At 36.5% G+C, this 26,736-nt stretch overlaps 1 protein-coding gene across 6 annotated transcripts; it reads left to right on the forward strand.

Annotated features, from left to right (window-relative positions):
- The first annotated feature begins 2,298 nt into the window (after positions 1–2,298).
- Positions 2,299–25,921, forward strand: LOC140324226 (cadherin-related family member 5-like). Of its 6 annotated transcripts, none has more exons than XM_072401920.1 (17): positions 2,299–2,478; positions 5,200–5,300; positions 5,975–6,183; positions 6,316–6,375; positions 8,386–8,478; positions 9,336–9,422; positions 9,985–10,095; positions 12,813–12,983; positions 13,104–13,194; positions 13,431–13,537; positions 14,996–15,196; positions 15,925–16,056; positions 17,911–17,989; positions 18,182–18,375; positions 20,288–20,365; positions 22,258–22,504; positions 25,789–25,921. In XM_072401920.1, exons 2-17 carry the CDS (start codon positions 5,231–5,233, stop codon positions 25,812–25,814), a joined length of 1,956 nt encoding a protein of 651 aa, XP_072258021.1. In that variant the 5' UTR covers positions 2,299–2,478; positions 5,200–5,230; the 3' UTR covers positions 25,815–25,921. The 6 variants fall into 6 exon arrangements, with proteins under 6 accessions (XP_072258021.1, XP_072258020.1, XP_072258016.1 ...); XM_072401919.1 differs by lacking the exon at positions 25,789–25,921 and adding an exon at positions 22,748–22,949; XM_072401915.1 differs by lacking the exon at positions 25,789–25,921 and adding an exon at positions 22,713–24,012 and having other exon boundaries at positions 2,300–2,478.
- Positions 25,922–26,736: the final 815 nt, after the last annotated feature.

Consider the following 26,736-nt stretch of genomic DNA (forward strand, 5'->3'; position numbering starts at 1 on the left):
CAGATTTTCCCTATTCCAATCCACTTTAAATATCGGTCTTGGATGTGTCTTATCTCATTTTTGACATTGCTTGCATGTTTCCTCTGTATTCACGTAGAAAAACAATTCCCCTTCCAATTTTCTCTAATACGATCCATCCAGCATGTTTTTGTTTTTATTGTGAGCCCAACAAATGAGGATTGTTTAATCACAGTATATGTTATCTACATCCAAAGTACTCGTTTACACTTATCTAGCATGTCTTAATGAATGTCTTCAGTATGTGCATTTTAATTACATGTATGTGTGTTGGACGTTATTTACTTTTTTTTTAAACACATTTATGTAGGACATACAAATAGAATATATTTATATTTCATTTTACAGAATAAGTGGAAGAAAACAGAGCTTATACAAGCATTGGATAGTTGATACATTATACAAATGCATATGTTATAAGAAAGACATTTCATCCCTGAGGTTATTGTCATTTACCTTTTATACTTGCAAGGGTATTGTAGTTTGAAGTTTGAAGTTTGGGAGCAGGTAGGATTGGGTTAAAAATATGAAAAAGGTATCAGCATTGGTGGAAGGGTTGGATCAGGAATAGGGATCGGACACAAGGGGGAGGGGAACAGGTAATGGGGGAGCAGCAGGTGCAGGTTTCCCAAACTCTCTCCCTAAGTTGAGTTGGAAAGTTGGGGTTGGTTGGGGTCCTGGAGGGCAGTGTATTGGTAACATTATGAAGTGGTGAGGGAATATCTTTGCTATGGTATGAGTGGTGGGATTAAACATCAAGTGGAAATGGATTTGTAGGAATGGGATAGTTTGTGGGTAATTGATGTCCCAAGGCAGTGGAATGTGCAGCTATGAACCAACATATCAATGTGGCACAGTTAGTAGTGGATTGGTCAATGCCTTGGGGACCTACAACCTGAGTTTTGGTGAGTGGATTAGGTTAAAATGTTACTGTTATATTAATATTTTTTATGGTGTTAAGTTTGTAAATAATGTTTTTTGGTGTAATAATAATGATATTTGCAATATTAGGTCATTAGTTCATTTTAGCCCATAAAAGTGTCTTTATTTGATGAGTGGAATTGGGCAGCTGGTGAGTGAGTGTGGGCCTGCGAAAATCTCTGAACTTCTCCTGTCATATGCAAACTGGGAATACTTAATAGCTCTTTCTACCAAATCAAACACAGACATTTAATTATACCATAAATGTACCAAGATTATCTACAGCCATAATTGTTTATTGTAAACCCAGACTTGTCCTGCTTTACAGTGCTGCACAAGTTTTGCTGATCATTTTGGCAATTTTGTGATTTTGTGGATTGTCTTACAGAGTAGACTGTATTGGGGAGACTGTCTTTTACCATTATTTACTAACACTTTATTAACAGCCTTAACACTTTTGGGTTACCAGTCCATGTATAAACAATGCACTACCTAGGTGAGTGACATGGCATCTTAACATTAAGCCTCCTTCCAGTTGATAATCTACACATATTTTTTCCTGTGATGGATAGATGTTTGTGATGTTATTCACGTACATTTTCTGCCTATCAGATACCAGTGCCAGCCTTTGGGATTGTTGCCATGTCTTTTGCCTGAGTTTAGGACTGATAACTGACTCTTTTCAAACTTCTGTGGAAAAGGAAAACTCTAACTTTAGCCTTAGTTTTCTTTTATGCAATGTCTTAACAGAAACTAATTGGTGGTCATTTTATTGTCTGTTATTGTAGTTAGTCACTCATGCAACTGTCAGGGAGAGAATAAAAGTAAGTAATCCAAAATCGAGCAATCTCCCAGACAGACAGTCACATACTTGCTTCTTCTCTATGATGTAAACCAATTTTTTGGAGACCTTTCCAATATTAGATGAGTAGTGGTTTGGTGGAGTTCCACCCCTGCTTTAGATTATTCTTCCTAGTTTCCAGCGGTTTGACCGCCCTAGAATCTGGTAGATCAGATTGCATTACCTATCTAACTCTGTAAATCATAAAGCCAAGCTGATGTAAATGTAAAGCCTATCCAGTAATTACAAACCAAAACTGATGTATTACCAATCCATGATATTCCTCATTGTGGCATAGATTACATTCTTACTTTTCCTTTAAATAAGCAGTTTCAGTAAAAATACACATATTGTCATAAATGTATATTTTAACTTACTCCCAAGTTATTATATATCACAAAACATTTCACCTAATCTATTATTCTTATTCTCTTCATTTTATCCTAGCTTGTTCCCTCCTCCTATTTCTTAGCAGATGTTCTTCCCTCCCCACGTTGGTATTACTATAAGCTCTCTGATGAGCTGTCTCTCCTTTCTGCTGCATCCCTATTACAGGCCACCAGCCTTTCTGAAATGCCCAACTGACCCCCTACCTGGATCTGGGCACAATCACTTCCTAACCACGCCAAGCCATGCCAGGACTACGGAAAGACCAGCATATTCACCCAAGAACTTAGAAGGTGTTGACTTCATAGCAGGTTGAGTATTTATTAAGATAATTTTCAATAACTAGAATTAGTTTAGACCACAGACAAGTTTCATAAATATGATGCCGTATCAATTCCTAAATCAGGAAATATACTGCTTATCTTCTCATTTATTCCTCATTATTGCAAAAGGTAATAGCTTTAGTTTAATACGGCTACATTCACAACTTGGTGTTTTAGGGGGCGTGTATGTGTGTCCAATGGGTGCATCCTCATTGCTGATTTCAATAGACACACTTTTTACAGTAGTTAGTATCATTGAGCTGTGAATGTAACATGTTAAATCATATAATCACACTTTAACATAAATATTTATTGCAGGCCTAAAATTTCAAATGTTACATTTTACTCCTTACTACTCTATAAATGCACTTTGCTCTGCCTTGTAACTTGATTGGTCGGTTTGTTTAGTTTGATCTGCAATGAATGCATTGGAAAGCTGAACTTTATGTGGGACATTCTAGGCAAGAAGTGATGAGAAACGACCTCAATGTGGACACAAGCAGAAGTAAATACCTAAAAGACATCAAAACCCTTCCCTGCTCTATCCAAAACAGTTGGGTTTTAAAGTGAAGATTGTGTATTTTTAAATTATTTTCTTGGCATCCCTATTTATGCAATATATAGAAAAAAAAAATAAGATTCATATTCGCTACTGGTGAGGATTTCATAATAAAAATAACAAATCACTGTCATATTTATGCAGCCTAATATCATAAAATAACTGAAGGGCATTAGCCATATATATATTTATACTGAACCACATCATAGCATTAAACCAGCCCTTCTTCTTTTAAAACAAAGTCCCTCTGTCCCTCTTTTCTGCACAGTTTTCCCTCTTTTTGATCTAATGTATAGACATATGCACCATTTTACTATCAAACAAGGTATTCTGCACTGAATCTTTTTTATACCCTGAAAAGCCAGCATAAAGGAAAGATAGTGGTGTGGAAAAAAATGGTTGCAATCATTTTTTGTAGATTATTATTTTTTGTATATTATTATTAATAATTTATATTAATATTTTATTTTATTTCTTGTAGTCCACATAACTTGACACATGGCATATTTAAGGGGTGTGACATATCTGGGGGCATGGCAGCAGCCTGGTATTGGCCGGTGAGAAGTAAACCTGAACTGTTAATCATCATTGCCTAAAGAATCCACTGAACTCAATTGCATACATTTATGTTATGTGTGTTAGTACATTGTGGTGCAATTCTTGCAGCTTCAACAGCCATGGGTTGCAAAACAGTACCCTGCATTGTGGGGTGATATAATAGAAGGAACGCTGCATTTGCCTTTTTTGGTCTATTCCTTTGCGTTGGCAGCTCATTCGAAATTATTGGGTTGCCTTAATGGAATGCACAATAAAAAATGATACATGGCAGTGATTCACATGCATTAATGCAAAACACAGAAATTTTGCATGGGATTTGTAGGTTGTGCAGCTACTTTTATTTGTTTCAGTGTTAAGAGAATATATGAGGTTGATCAGAGGGTATTGGGTGTTCAACTGCCCTGTAACTACCCATGTGATTCAGTCCTAATTCAGTATTGTGAGCCTTTATGACATAGGTGAACCACTGCACATACAAGCATGTAGATTAGATTGCTTATTTCTTTGTGATTTGGCGTTGGTAGTGTATTCCCAGTATAATACAGATGGTCCCACTGAATTGTATATTAATGCATGGTATATTACTAAACCTGCCACACCTTGATCATGTTCTGTCCACTGATATATTGGTATTTGGTATCCAGTCTGTCTAGTAATTTCCATGGTGGCTTACCATTCATATATAACATTGGCAGTGCTGGCCTAGAGATGATCTTGTCTCACACTCTGAATTCTCTTGTGTCACGCTCAGTCAACACAAAGGAGGGGGTGACAAGTCTACAGCTTTAAAGGTTCTAATCCCCTGGATAACAGGTCATTAGTGACAGCAACAATCTGTGGGCAGCCTTCCTGAGATTATCACACAGATGTAGGAAGCAGTTTCATTAGACTAAATTTATTGCATGTTTGTTATGTATATATCCATGCAAATATACATGTTCATGACAATCCATATGTAAACCCTGGACATTAATACACTAAGGCAATGTAGCTTAAGACAAATGTTGCAGCACACCACAACATACAACCACCATGTAAAAAACCACCATGTAAAAAAGCGCATATCTATTATTTATTCTGCTTCAAATTGAACGGCACATATTATGTTAACACATTACACATGTTTGTTGACATTGATTTTGATACATTTTAATTTATTTAAAAGACAATAAATAATATTGGTTTTACCTAAATCCTGAATGATGAATATTTTTATCAGATTTTTATTTCGGTCTATGACTCCGGTGGAGACATTTTTCTGTTACTGAGAATATAAGGCACAGAAAGGAATAAAACATTTTCTGAAATTATAACTTTTCTTCTTTCTAATTAAAAATATTGTTTCATTTGAAGAGATTTATCTTCACTATCTCTTCCCACAGAAACCCAAGTTTCACCCAATGTTTACGCAAAATTTTCATGTTTTTACATTGGATTCAATTAGGAAATGTAAATCAATTTAGACTCACTTTTTTCTAATTCAATGCAATAAAAAGATGTGTTCATTTTGGGTAAAGGTTGGGTGAATCTTTGGTAACAATATTTATAAATAGCCCCCTATTTCTTACCTCAGCTGCATTTTTATTTGTCAGAGCTCGGAAGCTTTGCATTGGAGATCAGAACATGGTGGCCATGCTTCCCTCTACTGAAATTCTACTACTGACAATCGGCCTTACTTTCCAGATGACTTCAGGTACAGTATGAGCAGTATACAGTGGGAAGGGAGGCTTTATATTTCAATGAATTTAAACAAGAATACAAACAAGAACAAAAAAACATAACTATGTATTAGATGTCCAAGATTGGATAATAATTCAACAACAAGATCTCATTGTCATAATTCCTAGCTCTGTTCTAGTCCATTGGAGTTTGCCGTGATTCCACTCACCTTTCTAGGTTTTATTGCATTTTTCCTAATGCAAAATCAATAGTAATTCCAACAGGATCCCCTCACATTGGCAACAGCAGATGTACTGACCCAAGAACACAAGCAGATTCCTCACCAATGAGTCCCTAAAAGAAATCAAACAATGCAGTGTAGACACTGTGGCTTCTTTTGAATTACTGGGGTTCTGAGTTGAGTTTCCATGACTGATTAATTGCATGGGGTTTGTATAAATGCTTATACCTAAACAAGCCCTGTGCTTTTATTGGTAATTTATAGACATTGGGTTGCAAGCTCCTACATATAAACAACTATACAGCATACATTTTATAAAGGAAATAAAAAGTATTTGCTTTAGATTAACAGATTTCTTACCAAAAACATGTAAACTATATCAGACTTGTAAAAAGTTTTAGGTTTGCTTTGTATGCCTCTAATGTTGTCATTTACTAACAATACTTCTGTACCTTTCTTGTATTTAGGGGATCAGTGCTCTAGTGGTAGTAATATATTCACAGAGATCCTGGAAAACAGTCCTAATGGGACTTTTGTGGCTAACCTAAGCATGTTTGGGGACCCGTTGACCAGCACAGTAAAACTTTGTTTGAGTGGTACAGATGCTGACTGGTTTTACTTGGATGGGAAAAACGTCTGGCTCAATGTGTCATCGGGAAAAACTCTAGACCGAGAGGTATAAGTTACAATTGAAGTACAATAATGTAGAATACTAATCAGTGTCTAAATGGTCATCTTAAATGTGTTGCTCTTAACACACCTTAACATGAATGAGTCTTTTCAACTTTTATCTTATATTTTATTTTAGGCACTGAATTCCTCAGTACTCCTAGTCACGTTATCTTGCTCTGAAGAAAGCTATGCCACGGTAACGTACTATAATAATAATATAATATTATATAATAATTATCAAATTAAATCAATATATATACACTGTAATTCCCCAGAATACTGGCTCCTAAAGAAAACTGTGCTCAAAGAATACTTGCTTATTTTATTGTGCTGAGTTTGTATTATTATTATATATTACTGAGATTTCTCTTGTTTATGTCTGGTATATATGTTTAGTTAAAGTATATAAAGCACAATTGTTTTCATGCACAAGGCATATGGTGACCTGTGAATGAGTTAATATGTCTGCCACAATGTTTATATAATGTATACATGGTGGCAGACATTTGAACTCATTATATACCCAGACCATGGCATCATTGTGTGGCCCCTAGGTGTCATACATAACATGTGGAGTCAGGCTACTGTATGTTTGTCAACGATATTGGTGATCAGGACATTTAAAGAGAACGAATCCTCCTAATGGGGACACAGACAACAATAAAACCTGACAGTGGTCAAAGCCAATTCTAAACTTACTGTTGCCTCAGAAAGCATTGAGATGATTCCCTGTTTGACCCCCTGCCCCATGAAAAATATAGAAAGGAAGCATTTACTGATCAGCTGTGCACCGCCATTATCCAACCTCTTCCTTCCCCAATCCTCATTCCTGCAACTTTCTCCATCACTGCTTACAACTCCTTCATTACTGATGAACGCTGCAACCCCAAATCCCTCTTACACTGATCACTTCAGTTTTTATTGCTGTCCATGCCATTCTGTCACCTGTTTACTATACTGACATGGTAATATCTGCAGGACCAGCAGGCAGGAGGCAGTGCAGACAGGAAGCAGTTGGGCATGTAAATAGCTGCAGGGATGGCATCAGAGTCCAGTAAAGTACAGGGTGGTTTTATATTGATTGAAGATAGAATATTACATTATAAATAGATAAACAAAAACATTAAGACCCTAGGTCTTAATGTCCAAAACCCTAAAGTAAAAACATTGCCGTAATGGGCGATTTGCTTTATAACTCTTTACTTAATCGTTTTCAACAGATTGTTGGTGTAAAAAAAATCATTTACCTGTAATTTGTGTTTTACAGGCTCAATATTCCGTTTTTTTTTATTACAGAGTCAAAAGTGACTGTTAATACTATTGTTAATAGTTCTGTTATCATCACTATACGTATTTCACTTGATTTCACAACAAAAAAAATAAGTAGACCTGAGTTAGCCTAAATCATCTGTAAGGTAAGATTGGTTCTTCTTGTGATACCTTGTGATGGTTCTTACTACTTGTGCTAACACTTCTAACTTCTATCTGTCCTTTGTCCCTGTGGAACCCTTTGGTTTCTGGGTCAAGAATATATGTGAGGCCTTCACTTCTGCCTAAATTCAGATCAAAGGCCTGATTAACTAAAGCTCTCCAAGAATAGGGAGCATACACTTCAATCGGTGAAGTTGGGTGATCCTGCCAACCTGGAATGGATCTGGTCCAGGATTCAAAACATTTGCTAGCAAATGACAAATGACTTTAAATAAATGCATTCCAGGTTTTCTGGATCACCCAGCTTTACTGATGAAAGTGTATCCTCTCCAGCCTAAATCAGGCCCCAAGCCTCATTCCTCACTGAACTATACTCCTGTCCCTGGCATTAAACTTTCAAATGACAAAGCCTTTAATACCTGCTGATGTTATGATTTATAAGTTGAATGAAATAGGTGAGTTTTAACGCAGATAAAAGTGTTTAACTCAACACAGGCAACTGTCAAGACCTCATGTATGTCCTAGGATCCAAAAGGGCTCTAGATTGGGTACAAAGATTGATTTAAATACTAACGCAGCACCTGCAATCTCCACAAGGTGTCTGTACGTCATTGCTGTTCTTACCTATAAAACAGATTTTGCTAGGTCAGGTTCACTTTTCTTTCTCTAAAAAAGCTATATTACTTTACAGGAAACGTCTACATACGCCAGGGATCAGCAAATCTTAACTTCCACTGTTATTTCATAATTGTTTTTTTATTTTTTTTATTTTTAGGTCCACTATAGGATAATAGTCCAAGTTCTAAATGAAAATGACAATAGGCCCAGTTTTTTAGAAGAATCAATATTACCACAGAACATCAGTGAGGTAAGTAATATATACCAACACATATTAAGCTTTACAATATAATGTATTCCAATGCATATGGTATTTGAGGTATTACAAATTCCCTGTTGATTAGATATACTAAACATTGGAAATGGGTAAAGATTGCCCTGTAATAGGTCTGTCTTCTCAGTTTATAGTTTACATGATAATGTTAGGCTAAACCACCCTCTGACTACCTTTAATGCCTATCTCTAACACTTATTCCTCTCTCTGTCTCCAACTTGCAGCCTCATGCAATAAAAGAGAAATATTAGGGACACTGCATTCTTTTTAAAGCAAAATATATAAAAAATCATAAGGAAGACTTAGAAATTGCTTTAGTTAGTGGGTAAATCCAATGCAAATATATCACCGGTGTATAAACTTAATTAGCATTCGTATTATTTGACTGATATTGATTTGGCATATGCTAGGAATTGAAATATCAATTATGATGGTCATACTAACATTTTAATTGATCTCTAAATATTTTAAGATGGAAGAGTGGTGACTATTCATTATTGGATTATTAGTTTAACTGTGACTTGTTTTTAAAACAGAATAGAAATGGAATGGAATAGAATAGAATTTAGTAGTCCTATTAATAAAGAATTGCTTCTTTTTCTTGTAGTTCTGCTCGAAATGGTAGTTATAATGCCCCTGACTTATATAGGAAAACTTTCAAAAACTTGGATTCTGTTTACTACAGTGTTCACACAACAAATCCCACTCTTTTAACACAAATCATTCAATATACCTCATATTATTCTCAAGTTATCAAAATAACTCCCCTATCCCATGAGGAATGGCAATAAAGTGAGGGAGGTATTAATAGTTATGTATTCTTTTTTTTGCAGCTGGCAGACATCGATTCTGTAGTCTTTACAGCAAAAGCTGTGGATCGGGATGGGGATACCTTAATGTATGTCATTGACCGAACAATGGTGAGTCAGGGCTGTTGTTCCTTAATACTCCATATCCATGGCATTTGTAAACTGACTGCTTAGATATTAGTGATTTATAGCAGTATAAAGTTGTCAAAGAAATTTTGCTCCCTAATAACACCAAATGGCAACATATTGTTCACTAACAAGGCAATTTGCTTTTCTGTAAAATTTGTGTTTATCGCCTATACTAAAAAACCACCACAATTAACACCCATCTGCTGTTACGACAAAATTCTACAGGACGTAAAAGGTGGTAAGAAAAATCTTGCCAGTTCCTATGATTAACCATGTTCCACTTTCTTAGAAGAAGAAATACTAGCCACATATCCGCTTCTCTAGAAAAAGGAACTAAGCACAAATGTGTAACCATATGTCAGAAATCTGCATAATGAATCTTAGCTGTTTCTGAATTTTAGAGTAGCTATTCTATTTAAAGTAGACAAACAAACAGTAGACATTGGCATCTAATACTTGGGCCACTAAAACTAGTGTGATTTCACACTGTAAACATCCAATACTGAGTTAAAGATCTACTGGTGAATGCTGGTTTTGTTTTCAGGGAGACTACAAATATTTTCACATGGATCACCCAAACAATGGAAAAGTGTTGCTATCCCGTCCTCTGGATTTTGAAAGTATTCAGCAACTGGAAGTTATTATTCATGCTGTGGTAAGAAAATATTCAGGTTCAGTTTTATTCCCTGTAGTGAATGCTGATTGCAGAGTCTAGCTGTGAAGGGCAGTGTGAGACAGAGAAAAAAATAAAGTTTGGATCCAACTGTACCCTTTTGAATTACTGTCCTAAAGTCAACATCGAGAACAGTACCATCTTAGAGGAAATAACCATTCTAATGCCTTCATTTGCAAAGTTAGCAAACTTTTGGAAAAAAAGTTTGCAGATTCCTCATCACAAGTAGGTTACCTATAATGCAGCACCATAGTCTTTGTCTCACGTGGACTGAATCACAAAACACCAATAATATGGAGGAATAGAACACCCAGTCTCCTTTCTATAAAATGATAGACTCATGGCACAGTTAGGAAGAGCTATATATATATATATATATATATATATATATATATATATATATATATATAGCACTCTATATATATTTCCTAATTTCCACCCCTTTTGTTTAAAAACAGCCTTTTTATTACCCTTACAAATGACCAGATATAAAAACTGAGGTTCCCTCATCCACTACACCTTAGATATATTAGATAATATTTAATAAATTATGTAAAATCTGCATAAATCTTTGTTGAATCTGTTAAAAAGGTACATCAAAGGCTATGTACACACGTGCAATAATTGTTGTTGGAAAGGATCTTTCACGTTCCTTTCCAACGACTAACGACTGCACAATGTATGAACGAGTGCTGTACATACAGCGCCGTTCTGCTTTATGGAGAGGGGAGGGGAGAACGATGGAGCGGCACCCCATTGCGCTCTCTCCCCTTCACTTGTATTATGATCATTGATCGTTGATCGTTCATCGTCTGTGGATCTGCCTGGACGGCCGTTCGGACGATGGACCTGAGCCACTTATCGGACAAGAACTATTGCACATATGTACATAGCCTAACTTCCAGGCACTGTTCCAGGGAGATGACAACTGTAGAGGCACCCTGTCATGGATATAGACCTCTCCTAATGACATATATTAATGGTGTTGTGCTAATACAGTCAAGTGTTGTCAAACATTTGCATGCCTTTATTTCTCATTATCTGTACATTTCCCCAGTCACAGACTTAGCACACTTTTGCCAGTCTCTTCTCTAATCCTCGGTAAAAGGATTGAGCTGTTTTATTATAAAGGCTCTTGCTCATTACTTTTCTTCTTAAAACTGCATGTGACATAATCTTCCCAGTTTAGCACAAATCTTGTATTAGTTGTCTAGCTTTTAAGTAAAAAGGTTTATATAGAAGATAAATAATATGTAATTTGTTCATGTGGGTCAAAGGTTATTTTTTTGTAAATGAAGACAGATGCATTCATTCTTCTGGGCAGACGTAAATTTAAAATAGATCGTAATCCTGGTATAGGAGTCCCCCTTACACTGCCAGTAATCACATTTAACTTTAATCTGGTAATAGTATTTCTTATAAACCATTTGACACTACCGCCCATTCTGAGTTGAATTCTGGTTTTTGAATAAGTCCTTATAGGACTACCCTGCTATCACCCTTTAAGATTGCAGCTTAACACCCTGATCTTACTTATATATGGGCCCTATCCTCTTAACAATGTTGCAGTTACAGTATGTATGGTGAGAGACTAATGCCATTGTGTTTTACTGCACCTTTCTGAGCATAAGGAAAAATTAGTAAAACCACTATATTCAAGGTGACTTTGCAGAAAGAACCTTTTTTGGATAGTGTCTGTTGTCAGGTCTACATTTTTTAAGTACTATGTTTAAAAGCACAGTACACATGTGATCAGCGGGTGTTTTTTGCACTTATTAGTTGTATATTTTCCAAACCACCAATTACAAAGAAGAAGCTAATTTCTAGGGTTTATATATACTTTAGTCTCACTCCTCTTGGTTTGTCAATAATCATTATACATGAGAAAAATTATATTTGAGTTCTAAATTGCAGACCAGTTGTATATTGACTCGCAGGCTGCTCAAAAAAACATAAATAGATCATCCAAATGCATTGTCTGTGCCCAATCACTATCTCTGGCAGAATAAAGAGGGTATCCATATTGAAGGGAGTCCTTCATTTACGTATTTACATTTACTGCAGATATTAGGAAGTAATAAGTATCATTCATGGTATCTAGAGCAAAATAACATGACTGATCTGATAAGTAAATCAGAGCCAATATTTATAAAAAAAAGGCAAAAAGTTACACTATTAGAAAAAAAAAATTATAGAACACTTAAATCTAGTTGATCTAGAAAAAGGCAAAATAAATTGATCCTAAAGATATGACTATCAGGATTGTTCAATGATATGGTGTTAATTCTTAGGATTGATTATATGGGAAGTAATAGTCAGGTATTTTTTTATGTGACCTTTTTATTCATATGCCCACTTCTTTAAAATGGGTGGTCCAGCTTGTTATCTGTAATTTGTAATCCAAGCCAATTATTTTTAAGACACTGCTAAAGTGTCCACATGCAAGTTAAGGACATACTAGTGGTCATTTGAGAATTTACACCTGCTTATAAACCCCCTCGTTACATAATTCATACAGCCTATTAGGATTCATATTAGCCTATTATTAGGATACAATCAGAAAATCACAAAAATCAAGACAAAAGAGTTGGGCTTAATATTGGCAGAATATATCTAAAACATCATTAAGCAAGTAACATTAACAATTTAATTTATAGTATATATAGCAATATAGTTGATTAACTTTAAATTTTTAACAGGAAATGACAACCAGAGAACGTCAGCGTAGCACAGCTAGAGTACGGGTCATCGTGCTTGATGGAGATGACCAATATCCTCAATTCCTTCCATGCCACTACATGTCTCATGATGGTCTTAATGTCTGTGTTAGCCCTACATACTCTGTGAACATCACAACAGGAAAGGAGCCAGTGAGTATTTGTGGGTAAAATGTTCGACCTAATACTTTTGTAAAGTATTAATGTGAAAAAATAGTGTAAGTGGGTTTGGGACATGTGCTTGATGAAAACTTTTTCTGTCTGTGTTTTTAGACAGGGACCCTTGTCTTCTTTCCTGGACCTATATTTGCAGAAGATGGTGACAAAGGAATCATGGCTCCCATCTCATACTCCTTGCTATCAGGTGTAGTACAGTATGAATTTAAATGTTTATAATTAGTGTACAATACTGCCTTTCCAATGAGATCCCAAATACTCATTATACATGTTGTCTTTTTATTTCTTTGTTTTAGCTAATAAACAGAAATATTTTCACTAATTTTACATGAACCCACAGGTTTCTTTATATGTTTTACTGTAAAATCAGTGTTTTTTTCCTGTGTTATATCAATCTGAACATTTTCTATTTATGTCTACTAGGTCTTGACAGTGACAAATTCCAGATTGATAATGTGACTGGTTCTGTCTCCTTGACTCACACCCTGGAGACCAATGTTGCGCCAACAACCTTTAATCTGAAGGTTATGGTGAGCACAATCTATGTATTTTTTGTTAATGAAATATACTTGATGAGCAGTATTTATTTTTTGTCACAAAATCATCCAAATTCACGCAACATAATATTATATGTAAAAGATAAATGTCAGTTAATTGGTGTTGAAAAATTTTAATGCAGCTTTTTCGTTATAATATTTAGAGGTACCCAGATTCTTACCAAACCTAATGCACCCTTTTAAGATTGCCAAGGACCCCACTTTCTCCAGTGTCTCAACTGACAGAATGGCAGGGGTGCAGAGCACTAGAATGACATTCTTTTGTCCCATTTTATATTTGCTCTCCTCCCCATTTTGTCTTAAACTGTCCGTGGCCAAGAGACCACATCTGACAAAGTAAAACAAATTGAAGTCAGAAGTTAAAAAAAAGTTATCTGAGTTAGGGTATAAAGCAATTAGTAAGCTCATAGAAAACTATCCCCGTATACAAGCAAGTATGCCAGAATTTGTAAAGAAAGGTAACATAGTGTACCCAGCATGCTTGAGATTTCATACTTGCAACCACAACCTGTAAGAAATGCAGACTAAAGCTGCGTACACACCTGCAATTTTTCTCGTTGGAAAGGATCTTTCACGATCCTTTCCAACGAGAAAAGACTGCACGATGCCAGGACTGTACACACGGCAGATTTTCGCCCGATAATTGGCCGATACCGATTATCGGGCGAGAAAAATTTGCCGTGTGTACGCAGCTTTACACCACATAGATAAACATTAGTCAGACAATATAAACATTTAGGAGAAGATAACAAATAAAAAAACAGTAGACACAATGACAAGAATACAACTAAAGCTGTCTGTAGACACCAGTTGGTTAACGTCTGATTTGGACGATTTTTTAGCCTTATCCTATGACAATCTCATATCTATGGTAACAGCAGACGCTTTCTCTTGGGACCATCCTTGGGGGAAAGGCTGGAGAAATTGGTTGGAAATCCATCTAGTCATTGGTAAATGAAGGAATGTACCTCTGTTGTCTCCTCCTTCACAATTGATTCATATAGACATGTACACTGTGTCACGACATTTGCATGTTTTTATTTGTGCCTGGCCAACACATGTTGCTGTCATACATCTATGACCATCTTAGCGCTTGTGTAGATTGGAAAATACAGCATGCTAAAAGGTTCATCCAACTGCATTAAGAATCAGATAGAAATGCTTCTGAGCTCATCAGAGGTCCTTGAAATGTTCTAATTACCTTCTGACCTCTTTTTCTTAGTTGCATCAAGCCATTTTTGCATTTTCCTTGACTTTTATCGGAAGAAAATCAGTTCAGGTGCAAACACATGGACCTATACATAAGCCTTTAGTCTGGTAACAGAAGGATGAGCAGCAGATTGAGACTAGGAGATAAGAATAACATGATAACATGAATAACATGAACTAGAGAACAAACATAATACTCCGTTTCTGTGACATTCATTGCAGGCCTCTCAGGTTGGTGATTCCAGAAAGTATTCATTGGCTGAAGTGAAGGTCCGATTACTGTCAGCAAACAATTATGCACCACGGTTTGTTGTTACTCAATACCAAGGATTTGTTCAGGAAGATAAAAACCCAGCAGCCCTTGTCAGCACATTCAGTGGACGAGTACTCTCTGTCATACCTTTAGATGAAGATTTTCCAAATGTAAGTTTTACTACTTGCCTTTACTAGCCAGAGATTGGAACTTGAGTTGCGCGACTTGGACTCGAGTCCGACTTAAGTCGCCCAATGAACGACTTGGGGGTTTTTCCCAGTGACTTGCAATTTGACTCACGCCCCACTTCAGCTGTCAGATGAGAACACCTAGAATGCAAAAAAGGTGGGGAGGAATGCAGTGAGTCCTCTGTAACACCAACTTCTTCCCCACCATTTTAAGTTTTCTCCTCTGACAGCTAAAGGGGTGGGGGGGAAGGCTGTGTTACAGAAGCCTCACTGCCTTCTTCCCATCCCCCTTCAGCTGTCAGTGGAGAAAGAAAGCCGTGGATTTAGAATGCGATCCTGTGCTCAATAACAGGATCAGAGCTTTGTTTCTATATGGGGAAAAATAGGGATAAAATAAGTGACTTGACTTGGGACTCGACTTCTTTGTGACTTGAGACTTGACTTGGGACTTGGTGTCAATGACTTGGACTTTAAGAATGACGACTTAGTCCAACCTCTGTTACTAGCACATAATACTGAAATGTGGATAGGAGAGCACTTACCTTTGCAACCTGTCATATACTTTGCTTTATAAAGTATAGAAAGTAGAAAATCTATTATAGTTAAAAAAAATGTACTAATACAATTTGTATAGCCTATATTAAGCTCAAAATGTAATAGTTCACTCTTGTTGGGGTCTGTTCATTAAAGCACATGTTAATCTTTTTCAGAGTACCAATCCACAAATTCATCTCACTCTAGCCTCACGGTCTAATCATAGTCAGCTATTCCACATCACAGATAATGGTCTGCTCATAGCCAGAGCAAACCAGCTGAAAGCAACTGAAAGCTATCCTCTAAAGGTAAGAGCTGGACCTACACATGGGTATTAGGGATGAGCGAGAATGCCTCTGACATTCTTGCGAAATCTCTCCGATGGGTCCATGAAATTTCGGGAAACCGATTTTGCGAATTCCTTTGAAGTGCAGGTTCCCAAATTCCCTGGGCTGTACTTATTATTGATAAGTACAGCCCAGTGACCGTGGGAACCTACGGTCACAGCTGATTGGAGGCATGTGAATTCAGTTTAGTTCCCACTCCAAACAGCTGTGACTGCAGGCAAACGCCAGATGAACTCTAAGTGGAGTTTCTCCATTGAGAGTTCATCTGAGTTCAGTTCCCATGGTCACTGGGCTGTACTTATCATTGATAAGTACAGCCCAGTGACCGGGGGAACCTGCGGTCACAGCCGATTGGAGGCACGCAGGTGACTGCAGGCGAACTCCAGATGAACTCTCAATGGAGATTCGTCACTCATCATCTGAGTTCAGCGAGAACACAAACTCGTGGCGAATTACAAGGCAATAACACAACAAAACATGCAAACCACATATGCATGAATTATCCTCGTTATAATTCACAAGATATATCATGCATATGTGGTTTGCATGTTTTGTTGTGTTATCGTTTGTTTTTAATTTTTATTTTAAAGAATTTTCAATGTTACTAGTATTGTTGAATTTTACAACTGTTAGTTACTCGGCAATATAGTCATGTGTGTCACCTCTTCTTTTTCTATCATTTGTTAATTTTGGGATGTGGCAGATGTAATTTTGTTGAATTAAATGTGTGAGTCTCCAGGTATGTTTAGCATTTTATTGTTGGTAGATCATTTTGACCTGGTCATTTTAAAAGTGGCACCCCTGATCCAAGTCTTCTAAACAGGCCCAGGTTTCACACTGAGTGAGTATAAATAAATTGAGAAACTTTATTGTCATTAAATATACTGTATTAAGCTACAGTGTGTAATTTTGTAACATTTTTGGTTTGTGGTGTGCCGCAGGATGTAAAAAATGTGCCGTGCCTCAAAAGAGGTTGAAAAGCACTGCCCTAGATCAACAATTTTTGTGTCATTCCTTATAAAATGTACCAAGTTATATTCCGTGCATTTAGAAATTGCATCAAGCTTTTTGGTAAAACAATCTCTTCAGATAGCTAAAACTACTTTCTGAGGGAATCTATTCTACATTTTCCTTGAAGATTCTCTTGTGTATGTAAGGAATAAATCTCTTTTGTGGCAGGTGAAAATAGTGCCCCCCATCCTATTACCTTAAAGTGAATAATCTTACAGCAGATACTCCATATGAATAATTTATTAAATGCCTTTTCTCAAGGGAGAGTACAGTAATCTCTCTTCATGGCTGAGCTGCAAAATGCTTTTAGTTTAATTAACATTATATGTAATTTCCCACTTGCCACTTAAATTTTTTTTCCATTACATAGCTTAGTGCCACCTAACAACATGAGAATAGTATTATTTATGTGATACTTTATCATTTGTAAATATATTAAAAGTGTCAAAACACTGAACCCTGGGGTACACCAGGAACAACTTTAGTACACAGTATGAACCAAGAATCTCTATTCTCTAAATATCGTCTTAAAGCCAGTATTGTATCCATTTACAGTCAAAATCTTTCATTTAGAAAGCCATACCATTGGTACCAAGTCAGTGATTAAGAGTTCTCCAATATTTGAATTACACTTCAATTATTTTCTCTGTGCAGTTATATTTTAATTATCAAGAATCTTGTTGCCTATACATTTTATTTCCTTTATGGCAGTCATTAGCAATTCAGACAGTACCACTCCAATAAACAATTGTTTAGTGAGATTCATATTAAACCTACATTGTGATTCTACATATGTTTTCATAGATCATTGCAAGAGATGAAGAATCTGGGGAAACAGTCAACTGTACCGTTACAGTGCAGGTCCTGGCTCATGGACAAGCAGGTAGGCTATGTGCCATAATAATCATAATCACTCCTGATCTGTATATCAGTCTATGAACCCAACATACCTTATGTTTTGTGTAAAGAACTGACAAATAAAAAGTTTCTATTTTCATATACAAAAGTCATTTTTTTCAGACCTAGCTTGAGATTGTCCATTTTCTCCTTTTCCACTATGATCTACTTTTCTTAGCTCCCCGGGATCCATCAGAACCAAGAGCCATGTTCACTCTGCCTGACTTTCCAATGATGACTGCTGTACTTGGGGTTCTTGTGATATTGTTTGGGTTACTGCTGTTCCTTTTAATAAGAATTCTGAAGAATCGTCGACATCAACAACAACAGATGAGCCAAACTTCACTTGTCACAGAGAAACATCCTAGTGTGGTATGACATAAGTGTTTTTGTGCCTACCTAAATCTAAAAGATACAGGTTATCTACCATAATACAGTTTTGTACTATCAAACCCATAATACTGGCCAAGGACAGCTAAGCTTGTAGTCCTTCTTTCTATTTTTTATGAAAATAGTATAATTGCGATATGTTTTATTTTATGACAATTTTAACAAACACCCTGCAGTGCTCTTCTGATCTAACCACAGGGGCTTAATCCCAGATTTAGGAAGGTTAATGAGGGGTGTACATATTTATACTCAGGCTCCAATAGCCATATTGATATTTTAACAGATATAATGCATGGAATACCTCATTGTTTTAGTATAGAATAGCAACATAATCCCTTCCCCATCAAAACACATATTTACATACAAGACTAAAAAAATGAACTATACCTTTTTAAACCAATGTGTAATTATATATATATATATATATATATATATTTTATTGTGCAATGTATTTGCTTCAAAATCTTTTTGTATAGTTCGAGAAAGGACATACAGAAAATACAGACAGGATAATAACTATTTATTGTTGAATGTCCAATGTCTATAGAAGGATGTATTCTAATGTCAAACGTGTACATTATTTTTGACAAAGAAAAAAAATGTTTTCACAGCTGGTAAACATAGGTTTTTCGTGACCAATAAATCTGCATCAAATGAGAGAATTATAAAGAGGAGCCGAAGCCTAAAAAAGGGGAGGGATAGGAATGAGGTTAGGGAGGCAAAAGGGTAGGGTCACACCTACCTCTTACTCCCTTAAACACAAGCACCTCTCTCCTGCGCATGCGGGCAGTTCTGACTGTGGGCATGCATACGCTCCCAAGCTTTATTAGTTTCGTCCAACCCACTGGCCAATCAGAAAACAGCCTCCTAATCATCACTGGCTATTAAGCAATTTCAGACACAGCACTCAGCGTTCATGCAACGTGTCTCCACTGATGCCGAGCCCCTAGTTCTGCTGAGCTAGTTCCTGTACACCTGTTGCTTGATTCAGTGTTTCCTCTATCCAGTTTCTGTGTTAACCCTTTGTTGCCCAGTCCGTTGTTTACAGCCAGTGTACCCCTCTGTGGATATTCCTGTGTCACCTGTGCCTCTTGTTTCTTCCTGTGTCTCCTGTGTTCCCTGTGTCTGCAGTGAGACCTGTGTCACTTGTGTCTATTTCCTGGATCCCTGGTATTTGACCCCTGGCTTGTGACCTGACCTCTCTTGCTTACTGCCTGCCCTGACCCTGGCCTTGACAATTCTTTTGCCTTGTGATTTGGTATTATATATTCTGCCCACCCTGGTGTGCCCAAGGACTGCAACCTGATGGTGGTGAATAGAATGGCGAAGACCTGGTTGCTGCTTAGACTCTGCGCCTTGGACCTTCTCAGGGCTCACACTGCATTTGTGCAAGCCGTGGGGCCCCCTAGTGGCCCTGTCTCCCCAAGCATGACAGGTAGGGGAAGGTCAAAAGTGGAGCATGTAATAAAGCTCATTAAAAAGCCTAATCTGTGCGATCCCTGCGTGCTGTTGTCATAAGAAGTAGAATCTGATTTCATCTGACCTAGTCTAATGATTGATAACCAGTTGCAATTTTACATTTTGATGGTTTTATGCACCAAAATGTTTATCAATATTATGCTATTTTTTTTTACATTTCGTCTGTTAACCACCTGAACAAATGTTTTAGTAAAATGTTAAAAAATAAATAGAATACTGTTCTAAATGGTGCCAGTGATCATCAGAATGAATGATAGATAAAGAGTGAATCCTTTTAATAGCTAACTAGTTCATGACTTGAAAGATGCAAGCTTTGTGAAAATATGAATTCTGTTACTCGATGTTATGCAACGTAAAAAGAATTAGGTATAACTAATGCTAATTTGCATCTCTTCTCTCTAATGCTGCAACAAAGAGCTTGAAATGGTTTCAGCCAGTGAGTATTGTTGATAGGAAAACAGTACTTCACAATTTACTTGAATTTAATTTAAAGGTTAATAAATGTGCTTTTTAAACCTGTTAAATCTTTACATTTTATTTGTTATGAATGTATGGGAAGCAGTGCTTCACTCTTGTTAGGGCATACAATCAATTTAAAGTGGCAAGAAAGGCTAACATTGAAGCGAATGGGTCCGTTTTTTTATACCTTTTTGTCAGGTGGTTGGTGGTGGCAGCATCACTACACATTTGTCAGGTGCTACGGACACCTCATCTTATCAGCTTGGATTAAAACCACTTGTCACCACTTATATGGGGGTTGCAAGGGTTTTTAAGCCTTTGCAATTATAAAAAAGTGAAGAGCACTGCTAGGCATTGCAGCCACTTTCAAACTTCTGCAAAAGTGTTTGCAAACGCCTGGAAAAGCCTAGTGGTTACTGGCATTTACCACTTTTGTCTTTGGTCTTTATATAAGCAGTTATTCTTCAAAATATAAAGCAAATAAATGCAAAAAAATACTGTGCCACGTACCACTACATGCCAAAAAAGGTGTGTGGTCCATACCTTACATTCTTTCTATAGGGGCTAATGCTTTGAAAGGGTAACCTCTTTTTCTAATGACAAACCATCTAAAGGGGATTTCCCTCACTTTGGAGAAATTTTCTCTCACTTTCCATTGTGTGTACAAAACAGGATGTGAAAGGTAACCATCATTATGTGACACGATCAAGGCTTTTAATTATTTATTACTCTATTTTCCCACAAAGTACAAAATATGACACATTATTCCCTTGTCTGTCCGAACCCACAGTGTTCAAAATGTATAACCACTTTTGCCTGCATTAAAATATTTTGAAATAAACCATTAGAATATTTTGTATTTGTGTTTACTTCTTCCATATGTGATGAGGCATAACAAATAAAATACCGATTATGATATGTCTCTTTCAATACATTTAGATTTCTCCTATTTCTGTACTAATTTCTATGTAAAATTGTTCTTGAACTTATGAATATATTATTTCTCCATCATTTTTATATACCTAGAATCTTACGGATATTATATTTTTAATCTACATTTTGCAAACCCAACAAAAACCTTGTACCAAATACACTCAATGCATTTCATCACATTATTGAAGCATCAATCAGATTGTTGCTTCAGTGCAGTGGCCATGTGTTTCTTTTTATCATGTCTGGTCCCTGCCTTCCATCGCTGCTAAATGACATCACGAAGCACATGCATCAACGTCACAATGCACACAGATGTCACATACTTCGGTTTCCTGAAGTGTCTGCATGTGATGGTGCCTATACTGGCACTTACTATCCTTCTGACATTATTTATTTGCACTACAAATAGTTATATTATTTACTGATAATTGATCATGATTGAATGATGATGATTATATACATTTTCCAAAATATAAAAATATGATACTTTAGCTCATTATTATCATTCATTTCCATATATTCTAGTATATTTCAACCTCACTTTAACAAGTATTTATAATAAAATTAGTACATGATTATTTTTATTTACATTCTCTTATTTTTATATAAAATAAAGGTATATGAAGCCCAGATTTAAACCATTCAGATCTTTGGAATACAAAGAAAATCTCGATTTTGTTTCAGTGCGAAGTAAATCTTTTTCTGAGCCTTTATCTGTTATAGATGCCAGAATTGAGGACGCTAAGCATTTCCATCATGTTCTCCTTACATCAGATGAATGACAGATCTCCAGTGTATGTGCACAGGATTTAATTTATTGACACCTAGGAATGCCAGTGTACTGCTAGCCGGCAGCCAAGATGCTTTTATTGCAGAACACGTATAAAAAAAAGTCTTTTCTTTTCAAGCAGATTTATTCTTTATACTCTACAGTTCTATTAAACTAACAAATTCAAAGCTAGAATGACATTGTTCATGGCTTGACATTTACAGGTGAATACCAGTAAGTCTTCACCGCAGGGAGAGGAACAAGGCTACCAAAACGCAGCTTACAGCGAGAGCCCTGATGAAGAGCAAGATTTGGGGATGACACCCAGTAAACAAGGCAAAATAATAGAGACAGGAAAATCAGATGGGAATCCAGGCAAGCAGCAAAAGAGGACACCGGCTGTAGCGGTAATCTCACCTGGGAACCAGTGTCTTGGAAGCTCTCCATGCAGAAACAGACAAGAATTGTCAGGTAAATACTCAACTTGAGTAACAAAACAGACTTTTCTAGTTACATTACATTTCATAATGAGGTTGGGTGGGAATTTATTAAATAATGTATTATATGCCACCAGAATTGGTGAAATGAAAGGAAAACTTATATTTGTTTTATGCACATTTTCTTTCATGTGGTAGTATTTTCTGTTATATTCCTATAAACCCCACCCCTTTCATTATAGCTGAGCCTTTGAATAGAAATCAATGTACCCACCAGGAAGCCACCCCAACAAAGGATCTCCAATCAAAAAAAATTGGGATTACCCAAGCACTGGTGGTCAATGAAGAGGTGGACAGCAGTGACCCAAAGCCTCCAACAGATGATGATCTAAGTAGCTGTCTTCAGCCTATCAATGATGTAACCACTGACGCCAACGATGAAGTACCAGAAAACCAAGACTCTTCAGGAATATGGCCTGAACCGCCACAACTATCTCGGCTGCCCATTGTTGTAGAAGTGAATGAGGAGGGGACAGAACATGACAGAGGAATGAATACACATACTCCACCAATGGGCAGTGAGATTATCACTCCTGGATCTCTCATGCAGCTATTGGAAGACTCCATTGAATGTTAATCCCTTGAAGCCTCATGCCTCAAAGCAAAAGAAATGGATAATCTCATCAATTGTTGTTGGACTATAAAGCATGAGGCTAGAATCTTTGCCTTGGTACTGTCTGTTGGAAATTTAGGGTTGATATTGTTGTGTGAACTATAACAGGATTTGGTCTAATTACCAAAACCCTTTTATACTTGTCCAAGACAATTATCATAATCAGTGATGGTAAACTGTTTACCAATGAGTAGTTCAATATACATTCATATTACCTCAGAAATTGTTTATTCGTTTAAACATGTATGCCTTTAAAACCTTTATCTCTATTTATGTAATATGTCTAGTCAATGGGGGATAGAGTTTCAGTGCTGGGATGTCAGGCTGCTGCCAGTTTGTGCCATTGAATGGTTAACTTTGCTAACAGAAGATTAATGCTTGTTTATCATTTGTATAAATGGTCACGATATTTTTTTACTCTTTGCCACCTTGAGAGATTTCATCCCACACTTTACTTACTAGAACAAAAGCACTTAAATATGCATAGTAGTCCAATGTTTGCTAAACAATGCTAAAATGTCAGCAAAGTTCAGAATTGATAGTCCTACAGAGTAAACATCAATGTGTACAAAATCAGGGCAAATTATTCCATTCCTTAAGCATCACATGGAACAGGCCAAGATGGGTCATGAAGATTCCACACGGCAAATAGTGACTAGATATAGGCTTATACCAAAAGAGGAACAAGAGGAACCCATGGGAACGGTTATGTACCAAATAGATTACTGCCTTAGTAAACAGTCATCATTATCCACTGATTAGTGTATGATGTATTGATACCTGTTGTGGAGTACTGCTGGGTAATATCTAATGGGAACTTTTTTTTTTTTTACAATAAACGTTTGAATTATAATTAATTTAAAATTAATTTATTCTTAGTTTATTCTGTATTTTAAGTATGAATTTGTTGTTTTGCATCCACTACACAAATAATATTAGTCCAAGATTATTATTATTACCAGGATATGAAACAGTCCTGGTAATGTCCAGCTTCTTCCTAACCCTTTTGAAGTTCTAGGATTATAGCTATATTGTGATGGAGGGAGAGCCCTTTTATTGTCCAACAAAAAGGATTTTTTTTTTACATTTCCTTGGATGTTATTGGGTAATCAATTTGGTGACATTATTGCTACATCCACTACAGATATATATACATACTGCAGATCCTATATTCCTGTAGTAAAACAGCCCCACTCTGTCAATTTGCCCTGGTGATCACCATTACACCATGCCACCAGAAAATATTTGTAAATGTACCATATTTTCACCAGAGAGGGGAGGAGTTAGAACACATCAGGTTTTTATTGCTGTGTCTTCCTGCCTAGCTGAAACATGCACCCCCACGTTTCTCATCCAACTGTTATAATAAAGCTAAAGACACAATATTCTTTATTTTTTGTTTCTGGAGTTAGGCTTTAGGATCATGTGCTTCAGCATAATTTCTGACATTCATTTAAAGGCATGTCTGAGACATCTGTCCATTAAGGTAAATCAGTCATTAGGACTTTAAATTATGCATTGGACCCAGAGAGACATGTTCATTTTTATTTGCAGGTGATTTGTATTGTGTTTGTAAAGTTGACAAGCGCACACCATAAAGTGACAGTAAATTCTCAGTAAAAAAACTTGCAAATAAGCAAGTAAAAAACTACCTCCCTTTATCCACATTACCAATTGATTGAAGGGAGTGCAGCGAGCACAATTTTTAAAATATTGGTTTCACAAAAAAGCTTAACATAAACTCAACATTTTTACTTTACATAGAAGGGTGACCCTTCTAAATAAAGTGCAACACCCTTTGCACCCCTTAAAAAAATGGGTGCAGAACCACCCCTTAAGTGCGATCAAGACTTAATGGGAGCGCGGAGCCTCCTGGGATACCTACGTCACGCATCCCGGGAGGCTCTGACTGCTCCTGCAAAGTGCGAGATGGGGTGACGTAGCAAGAAGAAGACGGAAGAGAAAACAGAAGGTGGTAGTGACCGGTGCTTCCACCGCGCCGAAATGGAGAGGAATTCCAGGACAACGTTGGACCGGATAGAAAGACCAGGGCCATCGAGGGATCTGTGAGATTAAAAGTGTAATTTTTTATTTCTAGTTTAGTTCTGCTTAAAGGATTTCTTTACATTGGAGCCATGTTTAATGGTTTAGGCAGTAGGAGATATAAGTATTCCTTTACTTCTTTGCAGGTACTTCCCTTTTTTTAAAAAAAAATTTAAGCAAAAGAGTTACTATGGCTGATAATTTTTGTGTCTTGAACTGCAATGGTTACAGTTGGGAAGGGTTAGACCCTGTTCTCCTGTTCTGTGTCTCCACCAGGGAAATTCACCATCCTATTAGTGCTTGTGACTCATCACTAAAAGAGAAAGTGATGGGAAATCTAAATATTTAAATTGCCCCCTGAACAAGAGACAAGGTAAACATTTTTGATGGGGAGGTTTGTTTTGGAGACAACTGTTTGAGAGGGGAATTCCTCTAGCACCCTGTTGTGTGTTGTTTTGTACAGGAAGTAAAGGCTTATTCCCCTTACAGGGGTTTACCTTTTCCCTACTCTTTTCAAAAAATTATTTTTTAGTTTTGGATATAATGGTGAAAGGTTTTTCCTGCCAGGGGTTTATTTGTGATTTTCTTCACTTTCTGTGCAGGTGACTACAGCATAGCCAAACATTGAATATAAGGAAATCTGCAACAGAAGAAACAGCAAGCACACATTATAATTATTTAAATGGTCATTTCTGATCTGTCACAAGAAGAACAAAAGTCAATGAATCATACTGTATTACCTGCCACAGTACATTAAAGGTGAACCCAACATAACAATGCAGAGTGTTCCAAAACATTTTATTTATGTAATGGGAAATTCCCTTGTATAAAATTGTACATCTCTGGCATTCCATACATTTTAGTCTTAAGGATACATTACGTCATCCATCAGGATCTTAATGTGGCATCTGTTGCACTGGCTGACCTCTTTCTTAATATAGAATCTTGTTTAGCCTGGATTATAGCAGCAATTCACATTCTATTTTAATGCCAAAGTCTGGCTACTTCTTATACCAGAATTAGCAAACAAATGAAAAAAAAAATCCATAAGACTGTTTTTAACCTAATTAGGCTATTTAAAAAAAATAGATATTTATTGTAATATACTAACAAAACAAAGTGCCCAGCAAATGTTAATCTCTCAGTTTACATGCGGTTTGTCTCCAATAAATAAGTGGCTGCCATTTCTGACCTGGTTTTTAAGTCCAGCTTGCCTTGTCCACGATCTGATCCTAACTTTTGAATTGCTATCCCAGAATCAGAATGCAACTCAGGTGTTCAGCTGATTGTCATATAGTCATCTGCAAAACCAAAAAATCTGCTTTATATCCAGGTAAGTGGAATGGGATTGCAGACATTAACCCAACAACTGAATAAATATACAAATATATATATATATATATATATATATATATATATATAATATAATAAAGACACTACAAACATTTAACTGGCAATAAATGGCCGTGACACTTTATTGGTTTTATTATCCTAGCTTATTATCACGAAAATTCAGTACATATCAATAAATAAACTTGCTCAGCCATTAG

Source organism: Pyxicephalus adspersus, chromosome 2 (assembly GCF_032062135.1).
Source record: "Pyxicephalus adspersus chromosome 2, UCB_Pads_2.0, whole genome shotgun sequence".
Classification (NCBI taxonomy): domain Eukaryota; kingdom Metazoa; phylum Chordata; class Amphibia; order Anura; family Pyxicephalidae; genus Pyxicephalus; species Pyxicephalus adspersus.